General features: G+C 31.4%; 1 protein-coding gene across 1 annotated transcript; it reads right to left on the reverse strand.

Moving 5' to 3' along the window:
• Positions 1–301: 301 nt before the first annotated feature.
• On the reverse strand, positions 302–12,339 carry LOC123555357 (uncharacterized). The gene is made up of 8 exons (XM_045346004.2): positions 12,244–12,339; positions 8,537–8,586; positions 6,822–6,937; positions 6,145–6,309; positions 4,196–4,253; positions 2,921–3,024; positions 2,203–2,367; positions 302–464 (listed from the first exon to the last, which is right to left on the reverse strand). Exons 1-8 carry the CDS (start codon positions 12,244–12,246, stop codon positions 403–405), a joined length of 723 nt encoding a protein of 240 aa, XP_045201939.1. The 5' UTR covers positions 12,247–12,339; the 3' UTR covers positions 302–402.
• Between the last annotated feature and the right edge of the window lie 384 nt (positions 12,340–12,723).

The raw sequence follows: 12,723 nt of genomic DNA on the forward strand, positions 1-12,723 counted from the left end.
TCCTTGTTGTTTTAAGGATCAAGGAATAAAGGTCAAAGAACAAAGTTACAGCGACCCGGAGTCTGAAAATAGTTTCCACACTATAAATTAAACAAAATGCGAAAATTACGGCTTTTTCAAACTTCTTACAATCGGTTGGGCTAAAGTCAAAACAGAGCGAAGTTGAAAATATGTCAAGGTCAAGCTATAATGTCCATGGATGACATATATTAATTTTGGTCTTTCTTGTAATGCTTCTTTGGGTGCTTAACAAAATGAGGAAAATATAGCTTACAGAGGTAATAACAAAATAAAAACAGAACCCAAAAGAATTATTTTTATTTAATGCAAGTAACTTTTGTAATTAGGAGAAAAATTCGTTGAACTGTCCATTTCCATATATATCCACACTTCCGTTACAGCTTAAAGTTGTAAGCTTTTGGTCCAGCGAAGAATGAATTCATCCCAAGTAACCCTGTTATTGTCTGAAATGATATTTTATGTTTCATAGAAACATGTGTTTCGGAAAAAGAGAAGTTCAAAGAAATTCACAATTTAACCTTTTGATGATATGAAAAACTATAGCTAAATATTGTTGTCTAATATCAAAGTTTTGCTCCAAGACCTTTGCTGTAGGTGGCTGTGTTACATGTCTGCACATGTTGCAATGCACAGCAGTTATACTTATCTGCAATAACAATCCGAGAGAAATGGAAAAATGTGGTCGTTGTTGAAAAATGGCCAGCCCAAAATGTAAATTAACGCTATTTACGGATAAGCAGGAAGACAAGATAGTGACATTTATAGTAATGACCTATATCCACGGGTAGTATTTAAGTAAGACAGATTTGACCACACTATCAAAGTTACGGCGTTATAAGACATTATGTAATGGTTAAGCTGATTTTTGAAAACCATCCAATAAAATATTTATTGTAGTCATGCATGTTGGGATCGGAAACTATAGCCAATCACCATGCTATACGATATATTATAGAATCACGTGATTTGCAAGTGAAGTAGCACAAACTATATGAATCAGAAAATGTTGTTATGACGAAGGATTGTATACTGTTTTATAACACATGTGGAAAACAGAATTAAAAGCCTTCTGTGGTCTTGCATGTTAAAATAGTACTCCTGGGGTCGTATTCATAAAGCATCTTAAGTATAAGTGTAAGAAATTGATTATTTACTTAAGCATTACTTAGGTTAGAAATTTATTTTACTTAAGTATATTTGTTATTCATAAAACAACTTAATAAATAATTCTTGTTTTTTATTGTGGACGAAAACATTAAAAAAACAACATTAATTTCAGACAGATACATATGCACAATTATGTTTAAAGTGCTTTTATCTGAAAAACAACACTTTAATCGTACTCTCCACGCTATTTTATTTTCTGACCTAAGTCATTTCTTACGTATCTTAAGTTTAAGCTGTTTTATGACTAGGACTTAAGTTTTTACTTAGACTTAAGTTGAAATCACCACAAACTTAAGTAAAATCTTAAACTTAAGTCAAAACTTATACTTAAGATGCTTTATGAATACGGCCCGTGGACTGACGCTAAATACGTGATAAATCTTATTTTAGTACGAGATATACTTTTTCATAAAGAAGCAGCAAGACTCAGTGGGAAACAAAAATTAGAAATTGTTAAATACAGCTCGTCTTTAAAGTTTACGTTACTGATAATACTAAGATTTTTGGTACAAATTGTCAAATTCTTTCAATTCAAACTCAGTTAAACTCAAAATTCTTACAGGGAACGGAGCCTGTTTATTGATGAAAGTAATTTGTTTTGCATATGTCTGCAAAATGTACAAAACGATTAAAAAGCTCAAACTATATATGATCCTGCCGTACATTGTATCCAAATTGTACAAGGGAACAGTCTTGTATAAGATCAACATCACAAGACTTAATAAAACGAGAGTAAGAGATTACAATACGTAGATAAATGTACGCATAGCTCTAAAAAACAGTACCTACTTTAAAACTGGTCAACCTTAGTCTCTAGTAAAATCTTCAGAATCTCAAGAAACAAGTAAAAACTTGTTAAGTTTATTTTGACAAAAATAAATAATTGACTAACTTATGTAAAACATTAAATGCTTGACTTTTGATACATCAGACTCATACTAAAGTACACAATTTCTTAGTCGTATCAGAATCCAAATATGAAATCTCGATCTATCTAATGAAAAATTAGCTTACCGTCTAAGTCCATCCTTACATAGAATTCATTGTATTCTGTACTGCTCACAAGGTCGTCACCATTAGAATCAGCAGAAGTGAAGAACTTTACAAACTCTTCCCCAACAGTACCATTCATATCTTTTCCCCGGCGCACAGCTTCCTCCTGAGAAACATATCCATCACCTTAAATTTAAACAAAACATTAGGTAGTAGATCCGTAATGACAATGATTTTTTATCTTAGTTTTTTTCTATAATTCATTTGGTTTAAATATTACACATATGAACTATGAACTGAACATTTTGTCATTAATGTTAGTAAAACTTGTGGTCCGACAAATTGGCTTTAAACAAATCACATGTTCCTGCTTCTATATTCATTCTACTTTGTACTTATTATGTTACATGTTTTCAAAAGCAATAAAAATAAATTAATCAGAACAAAATGACAATCACCAATTTCCGTTTGTTAAATACTATCCGTATGCGATTTCGGCATTCTCCGGTTGTTTTGAAAAACGATTTTCTGTTATGTCTGAAGGATTTAAGTTAGTGGATACGTAACTATATTCGGCAATTTCCGCACAATTACGTATCCTCCGTAAGCGATTTCGGCATTTTGCAGCTGGTTGCTGGGATGAACTACATGACCAACCAATAGCATTAGCAGAACACGTTGTTAAATGTCAATTGGCGAATGCCATTACATGTTAATTGTATTTAGCGCCAACACTTACTGTTATAGTCGGTGTTTTTGAAAAACTCGGACTTTTCTGATCCAGCAATTTTATCATTCTCATGAATAAAATCCATAGCATCAAAAACGATCTGCGCCAAGTCCCTACAAAAATGTAAAAGAATGTATAATAAAACATTAATTCAGGTGGAAGTGAAATTTTTGAATTCGGAAACAACGGAAATTCAGCCATTGGTAAGCTGAGAAACTCCTATCTTAATTCAGGCAATAATTAAATATCATTGTCAATCTACGTTCTGCAGTTTCAAAATCTCATATCTGGCATGCGTTTCGTTTTCGGACTGCAATGATGTTTTAAGAAAGCTACCTCAACCAAAAGTAACATTCCTGATTCAAATGAGATAATTTACTTTGTTGTTGAATTAATGCTATTACATTGGCCATTTTTCGTAACTTTATGGTAAATTCTGATACTGTATAAAGTATGTAAAACCACTGAGCCTCTTAAAATTGGTTATCTTGAAGAATAACATTGTAAAACTTCTGATAGCTAGCTCTATTCTAATAATCTCTCCTTTTTCACATACCTATACAGATTTTGTACGTGCTTATTGTTACGAAGTTACATTAATTAGAAAAACATTCCTGTATTTCTCAATAACAAAATTTTACTAATTTAAACATTTAACATTTGAAGGATTTATATTGACAATGTGTTTTATAAAATATTTTTAAAGAGAGGACTTATATTCTTTGGATACACAAAATTTAGTTTAGACTATTCTGAAATATTTTGGAATATATACTGATTGTATTTAAAATTGACTAGCACAGGACTTGAACTATTCTTGTATATTAGATTGGACTTTACAGGTAGTTAACATTTAAAGTTTTGTTACCTTAAGTATTTTAAGAAACAAGTAACTATTAACATTAGAAATAATATCTTACTGTTACAAAGTTCAGGGAATAATCAATTTACTCTTAGCTATAAATTTAAAGGGGTTTGAGAGGAGTTGCATATTAAACAGAATCCAACTGAGTTTGTTATTATTTTGCTTGATCGCATTCTATGCTTCCAAATGATTGTTTTATAGATTTTATTAACCAAATCATTTTCGGTATTTATTTATTTATTCATTTATTTATTTATTTTTTATTTTCTTATTCATTTATTTATACAGTACAGTATTGTAAGGTACAGTACAGTACAGTACAGTACACTACACTACAGTACACTACAGTATATAAAGTAACGGCTCATAGTTTATGATATCGATTTTCCATATCTATTCACACTTCCGTTACAGCTTACCATTTTAAGGTCTCGTTCCAACGAAGAATAAATTCATCCCAAGTAACCCTGTGACTGTCTGAAATTATATTTTTATGTTTTATAGACGCATGTTTTTCGGACAAAGTGAGGTACAAACAAAAATTCACGACATATCCTTTTGATAATATGACAATGTATAGTTAAAAAATGTTGTCTGATATCAGAGTTTTACTCCAAGGCCTTTACTGTAGGAATCTGTGTTACACTTCTATACATTTATTAAGGTTTGATGTAAGGACAATGTACATGTTGCATTGTACAGCAGTTATACTTGTCTGTAATAATAATCCGAGAGAAATGGGAAAAAAGTGGTCGTTGTTGAAAAATGGCCCCTCCAAAAAGGTAAACTGGCGCAATTTACGGATAAGCGGGAAGAAACAATAGTGACATTTATAGTGATTGCCTATATTAACGGATAGTATTTAATTAAGACAGATTTGACCACACTAACAAAGTATCGGCGTAATAATACATTATCTAATGGTTAAGCTGATTTTTGAAAACCATCCAACTGTAGTCATGCATGTTGGGATCGGAAACTTTAGCCATTCACCATGCTATACGATATACTATAGAATCTCGTGTTTTGCAAATCAAGATGCACAAACTATATGAATAGGAAAATATTGTTACAACAAAGGATTTTATACTGTTTTATAACACATGTGGATAAGAAAATTAAAACCATTATGTTGTCTTGCATGTTTAAAGAGTTATCCCGGCTAAATATGTGAGAAATGTTATTTTTAGTACGAAGTATACTTTTTCATATAGTGTTTAGTTCAATTCGGCATGCAAGACTCCATGGGAAACAAAAGTTGAAGAAGTGCTAAATACAGCTCGTATTTAAAGTTTACGTTACTGGTTATACTAAGTTTCTTTGGTAAAAACTGTCAAATTCTTTCAACTCAAACTCAAAATTCTTACAGGGAACGGAACCTGTATATTGATAAAGCAAGTTTTTTAGCATTGTCTGCAAAATGTACAAAATGTTTAAAAAGCTCAAACTTTGATCCTGCCATACGTTGTATCAAAATTATACAAGGGGAATATATATGAAAGCCTTGTATATGAAAAACATCAGAAGACTATATAAAGAGAGAGAATAAGATTCTAATACGTAGATAAATGTACGCATAGCCATAGGAAACACAAGTACCTAGAAGCAAGCGATTACTTCAAAAATGCTAAACCTTAGTATCTAGTAAAATCTTACAATTCTCAAGTTAAAACTTGTTGAGGTTAAATTTAAAAGAATACATTTTGAAAACATAATGCATGACTAAATTATCTAAAGCATTAAATGCTTGACTTTTGATACATCAGACTCATACTCAAGTACACAACCTCATAATTTATCATGCAACTACTATGCAAAGTGCCTGATATCACTTGCCTGATATTTTATTTTGTTATCAGGTCATTGACCTGATATCAAAATTAAGCTCCTCCCATAATGACGGACTAGTTTTTACATAAGTTTCCTTCCAGATTGAATTTTATTACATAGTCCAGTTTTGATGTTGCACAACTTTTTTTCTAAATATATTCTGTAATCTCAACAAATTTCCTTGAATATGGTTGTCTCTAATTTTATCACACAGACAATAGCACTGAACGACGTCATTGTGAAACGTTCATCATGACATCACAATGTTTACATGGATCGATTCTTGGAAAGGTTTACAATACACTTGACAATGTATGATATACTTATTCTTGATTTATGCCTTATTTAAGGCATGCACATTTTATTAAGTATTAGCAAAAGTGTTTGTGTTACTTATTATTTTTGAATCAGTTAATTATAATTCTTGGATCAGTGTACATTTAGTGATTTTAAAAACTTTAAAGTCTGGACTTGTTATTCTCTATGTACCAGTATCCAAATAAGAAATCTCGATCTGTCTAATGAAAGATTAGCATACCGTCTGAGTCCATCCTTCCATAGAATTCATTGTATTCTGTACTGCTCACAAGGCCGTCATCATTAGAATCAGCAGTAGTGAGGAAACTTACAAACTCTGACCAAAAAGTACCATTAATATCTTTTCCCCGGCACACAGCTTCTTCCGCAGAAACATATCCATTTCCTTTAAGTAAAAAATGAGTTAGTGAATTAGTAATGGCAATCACTTTTTCTCTTTTTTTCTCATTTTCATGTGGTTAAAATATTACATATAAATAACAAACTATGAACGGAACATTTTGTTATTTAATTTTGTTGGGGAAGGACAGTCATTAATGTTGGTAAAACTTGAGGTCCGACCCATTTGCTGTAAACTAATTACATGTTCCTGCTTCTATAGTTATTTTGTTGTATGCTTATTATGTTACATGTTTTCAAAAGCAATAAAATATAATTAAATAAAAAATGACAATCACCAATTTCCGTTTGTTAACACATTATCCGTATGCGATTTCGGCATTCTCCGTTTATTTTGAAAAATGATTTTCTGCTATGTATGAAGGATTTAAGTAAGTGAACTCGTAACGATATTCGGCAATTTCCGCACAATGATGTATCCACCGTAAGCGATTACGTTGTTAAACGACAATTGTCGAATGCCGTTACAGGTTAATTATTTTTAGCGCCAACACTTACTGTTACAGTCGGTGTGCTTGAAAAACCAGCTCTTTTCTGATCCAGCAATTTTATCATTCTCATGGATAAAATCCATGGCATCAAAAACGATACGCGCCAAGTCCTCATTGCTTTGGCTGCCAAAATGTAAAAGGATGTATAATTAAACAGTTTCTTTGGGCGGAAGTGATAATTTTTATTTTAAAACAATGAAAATTCAGCCATCGGTAAGCTGAGAGACACCTACATTAGTTCAGAAAATAACAAAATACCATGGTCAATCTACTTTCTGCAGGTGTAATATCTCGTACTAGTATCTGGCATGCGTTTTGTTTTCGGACTGCAACAATTTTTCTAAGAAAATTTTTCTCAACCAAAACTAATATTCCTGATATAAATGAGATAATTTATTTTGTTGCTGACTGTATGCTATAATAATTGCCATTTTTCGTAACATTAAAGTGAATTCTAATAAGATATAAATTAGGTAAAAAAAATCCTCTGAGCTTTCCAAATTGGTAATGTTAAAGAGTACCATAATAAAAATTCAAATAGCTAGCTCTATTCGAAAAATCTCTCCTTTTCTCACATACTGATACAGATTATGTACATGCTTATTTCTACGAAGTTACATTAGGGCCATCAGTGATACGCCTTTTTTGTGTCGTCGCATTTTCGCATCGTATTTACGGACGATCTCATCCAAGGCGAATGGCAAATGGTTACGATAAGGATTGCTCTAAAGAAACTACGTATATTACACTTTCCGGCGATTGTCAATGAATGTGGCAAACAGCGCCGAACATTGTACAAATGGAAAGTTATTTTTGTCGAAACGTATGAAATTCAAATAAAATACTATTTTTAAACATATAAAACATTAAATCTAACCTATGTGAATTGGCCAAGTATAAATTGTTCTTCTACTCTATTCCCTCGACACCATCCCAACCCTAAACACACACACACACACCCAGTTAGCTGAGAGGTGACCTATATTCATCAAAGATGAACCCTACTATTTTGGGAATGGAATAAAACTTTCTCAAAATTTAGACCCAGAAACGCATTAAAGGCCACCATTTCATACATGTATTTCATAATTTTCCAGTGAGAGAGCCCACTAAAACTTATGAGTACTTTGAACTTAGAAAACTTTTATTTAATTGTGCGCCATTAGTTTGCAATAACACGTTTATCCCACTGTCTTAAATTGACATGTTTAATGTCTTGTTTTTCAACCAAGATGATATTATGATACGAACCTTTGTAAAAACCTGGTATCTTATACAACAAAGACGTAAATTATGTAAATAAGTTACATGTATTTTTTAATAATTTACATTGTTTTACATTTTGATAAATAATTCTATTTCATCTCAAGGAACTTTGCTAATTCGATCCATGATGATCTGACCAATGTGTTCTGAGATTTCTCCAATCCATTTTATTTAGAACATCCACGAAATAGCTTCTTTCTACTTTTATATTTCTTACTACTAGTATTGTTTTAAGGCAGTAAATACTCAAACAGATTAGTAAGGCTCATATAAATATGTGTTGTATGTATGTTTGTACAATTGTCTATTATAATGCATTTACAGTGTACTTTGTGACTGCCGTATTCAGCTTTTTTATAGTCTCTTGTAACTCCAATATGGAGTGGCAATATACATATTTTTCTATTGAAAATGTAAATCTTATTTATGAATACTATAATACTACTACTTCCTTACCCGAAAGTATTTACCACAAGGCATGCGAAGACGACGTAAATGAATGCGCTCTGAAAATAAAGTTATTAAAAGCGATAATAAAGACATGATTTTTTTTCCACAAATTGATAAACAAAACACAAAATTGCAAATCCTAAATACAAAGTTGTAACACCAGTTATGGGTAGATCTATACAGATATAGATAGATCTATTGAATATGTGCGAAACTTTATAAACTGTTCCTTCATCTATCTATTCATGAACAGATGGATTGATTTCTTACAAATTTTCATAATTTAGTTTTATCTCATCACATTAGCAAAATGTATTGATAAATCTTTACTTACGTCCTCTCAATAGAAACTAATAGATACAGAAATCAGGATGGTACTAAGAAAATTAAAAATGACATTAATCTGTCACAGCGCTAATTATAGGAGACGCGATCAACCGTACCAGATTAACTCACGTATTTTCGTGTATCATCGCGAGGCACTGGTATACGAGCTAGTTGAGCGCTAGCACCAACATAGCCCGAGAGATTGGATTCAGAAGATGTTGTTTTGCGAAACAAACGTGTCTTATCGCTATTCTTGCACGATACAGTACATCTTTTACTTAATTAATTAATATGTTATTTATCATTCTCTCAAAGAATTCAAGAAATGTCAGCTCCTAGCCTCTACGTATGTCTATTTACATTTAGGCCTTGCGACACTGCACATGTGATGTTTGAAATTATACTTTTATTGACACACAAAAAATGGCGGCGTTTGGAAATTATTTTCTAAATCGCGTAATTAAATGATAAAAAGAATGTCAAATTCAGGTAACTCATTTTTATAACGGTAAAGGTAGATAATCAAAAACAATGTATTCAATAAAACTTTCTACTTTGTTCATTAATATTAACCTTCGACAAGACAAATAATAGAAAAAAACAATTATAGGAAATAGGATTTGACGTGAAATTAATATATTTTATGTTCATAACGGAAAATGTGGCAGCCATATTTTAAACAAAAGCATTATGGGCCTTTAATAATGGTCAACAAAACATTTTTCAAGTTAAAATGTAACGGACAGCAAAGAGATGTTTCAAGTCAATAAGAGTACTATAAGCAAAAATGTCTTATGTCAACGTAAAAAGCAAGCAATATTGTTTCAATTCAGTTCAAAGTTCTCAGCAAAGAATTTTAAATTTAACATGTAATTGTCAGCAACGATATTTCAAAACTGCATGAAATTGATCAGCAAAGACGTTTTAATTTGACATAGAATGGTCAGAAGCGATGTTTCAATTCAATACGATTTGCAGCAACGGTGTTTAAAATCCGCATAAAATTGAGAACCAAAGACGTTTCAGTTTGACATAAAATGGTCAGCAGCGATATTTCAAGGCAGTACAACTTGCTGAGCAAAGATGTTTTACTTTAACATGAAATTGTAGCAAGATGTTTCAAAATCCGCATAAAATTGATTACCAAAGACGTTTCAATTTAACATAAAATGGTCAGCAGCGATGTGTCAGGTAAGTACCAATTTGTCAGCTTGACATAAAATGGTCAGCAGCGATATTTCAAGTCAGTATAATTTGCTGAGCGAAGATATTCTACTTTAACATAAAATTGTCAGCAAAGATGTTTTAAATCCACATAAATTGATCAGCAAAGACGTTTAAATTGAACACAAAATGGTCAGTAGCGATATTTCAAGTCAGTACAACTTGCTGAGAAAAGATGTTTTACCTTACCATAAAATTGTCAGCAACGATTTTCAAATCCACATAAAATTGATCAGCAAAGACGTTTAAATTGAACATAAAATGGTCCGCAGCGATATTTCAAGTCAGTTAAACGATGGTTTACATTCACTGGACATTGTCAGCAACGATGTTTCAAATTCACATAAAATTCATCACTAGAACGTTTTAAATTTGACATAAAATTATCAGCAACTATATTTCAAGTCAGTACAACCTGCCTTAACATAAAGTTGCCAGAATCGATGTTTCAAATCCATATTAAATTGAATACCTAACACGTTTCAATTTGACATAAAATGGTCAGTAGCGATGTTTCAAGTCAGTATAAACAGGTCAGTACAAACGTTTATGTTTGACATAAAATGGTCGGCAGCGATATTTCAAGTCAGTACAAACAGGTCAGTAAAAACGTTTTAGTTCGACATAAAATGTTAAGCAAAGATATTTCAAGTCAGTAGAAATTGGTCAGCAAACATGATTCAATTTAACATAAATATGGTCATCAAAGATATTTCAAGTTCACAAAAAATGATTAAGTTAATTTTAAAATTTGTCAGCAAAGACGTTTCAGTTCTACATGAAATAGTCAGCCGACAGAGATGACTCAAGTCAGTAGAAATTGATCAGCAAATATGTTTCAATTTAACACAAACATGGTCATCAAAGATATTTCAAGTCCACAAAAATTTGATTTGATTTAATTTTATTATAAAATTGGTAAGCCAAGATGCTTCATGTCTACAATATTGTGTCTAAATTGCCCGCCGCTATAAAACTGAAATACTGTTGAAAAACGGCTTAAACCCGAAACAAATAAGCAACCTAATCACGTCTACACAAAATTGACCAGCAAAAACGTTTCAGATCAATATAAAAATGATCATCAAAGATATTTCAAACCTTGTCCGAGTGTTTAGAAACTTAGCTTTCATTTTGCCATTTGATAGTAATAACTTTTAGCAAATCTATAGTATATGTTAATTATCATTTACAATAAACCTACAGAACACTGATACAATAAATATGTTTTAAATAATTTTTAGTACATATAATTAACTTAAAATCTGGTTTAAATTTATTGATACTTTTAAGACAAAATGATATATTTTTTACAAATATAGGTAGCTACACCAATATTAGAGAAACGCAGCGTCAATTCATTTGAATCACCCACTTGTTCAAACATTTTGTAAAAAAAAAACTTGAGCGTTAAATATTTGTTTAAAATAGGAAATAAAGAATTTTCAGCGCCTTGCATTGATAAATATGGTTTCCTCTCTACCAGTTCAAAATTTCGAGGATGATAATACATATCCAAATTTTGTCAAGGTACTTCTAAAGTCTGCAAGAAAGCAAGTTTAAAATAATTCACTGTGCCAAAGTTACTTTTAATCAATCTAAATATGCGAAACTTTCTTATTCTTGCTACTGCTGTGAGAATCAGTCTACTAAATGTATGAAAACATTGACGAATGTGAAACAATTTTTGTCATTGAATTCATACATAGATAAGCCATGAATTCTTACAGTATATGAACAGTGCATAATATATATTTAATAGTGAAACAACCATCTCAGAACGTTGCAAATACAATATTGAAATAGTTCCTACATATTTTCATTACCTGTCTTTATTGTTTATAATTGATCAAAGAAAGTAGTCTGACATGCTGCATAAATTGCTTTTCTTAGATAACCTAGGCATTTATTTCTTTATTTCTTTACTTTTACACAGAATGCGAATCTAACTTTAGATATTACATTTTGTACTTTGCACGTGCGTTTGATAATTTACTCAACAAAATCTTCATTTCTGCACTTGCAAATATTTACCATCAACGGTTATTTACCATTTAAAAAAAAAGAATGTAGCATGAACGTTATTTTTAAGTACGATCTAACACATAACAGAAATTATAAAAGATCAGTTTAAATTATTTGAAGCAAAATATTTAACTTACCATTTTGTAGCAATACTCACTCCTACGTGGATGAAGTGATACCTGCGATTTCCTTATTTATATAACATTATAACATAGCAGGTGTAGACAAACAACTCTATTATCTAACTAATTAAAAAGCAAAACCTCGCTTATGACTATTTGTTTCCGATTGAAATTTCCAGACGTAAACATAATTTTGCATATTTCATTTATTTCCTGTCTGGAACGAAAAGGTCACAGCGAAAAGTATAAATGAAATACAAGTTTCTGGTAAGCAGTGTGTTAGGGTCAATGCCATATGTGGAGTACATGAGTCATCCATGTGCTATTACATCTGGCTTTTTCACCTGCTGTTACCTTTTCCCATTGTTAACTTGTAATGTTTCCCATAGATAGCAGACGGGAACTGTCAAAAATAAGAGAGGGACCAAATTGACCTCTATAAACTGCTTTCTGTTGATGAAGATGTGTTCAAAATCCATCGGAAATTGCCCAAGT

The sequence above is a fragment of the Mercenaria mercenaria genome, chromosome 7 (genome assembly GCF_021730395.1).
Source record: "Mercenaria mercenaria strain notata chromosome 7, MADL_Memer_1, whole genome shotgun sequence".
NCBI lineage: Eukaryota > Metazoa > Mollusca > Bivalvia > Venerida > Veneridae > Mercenaria > Mercenaria mercenaria.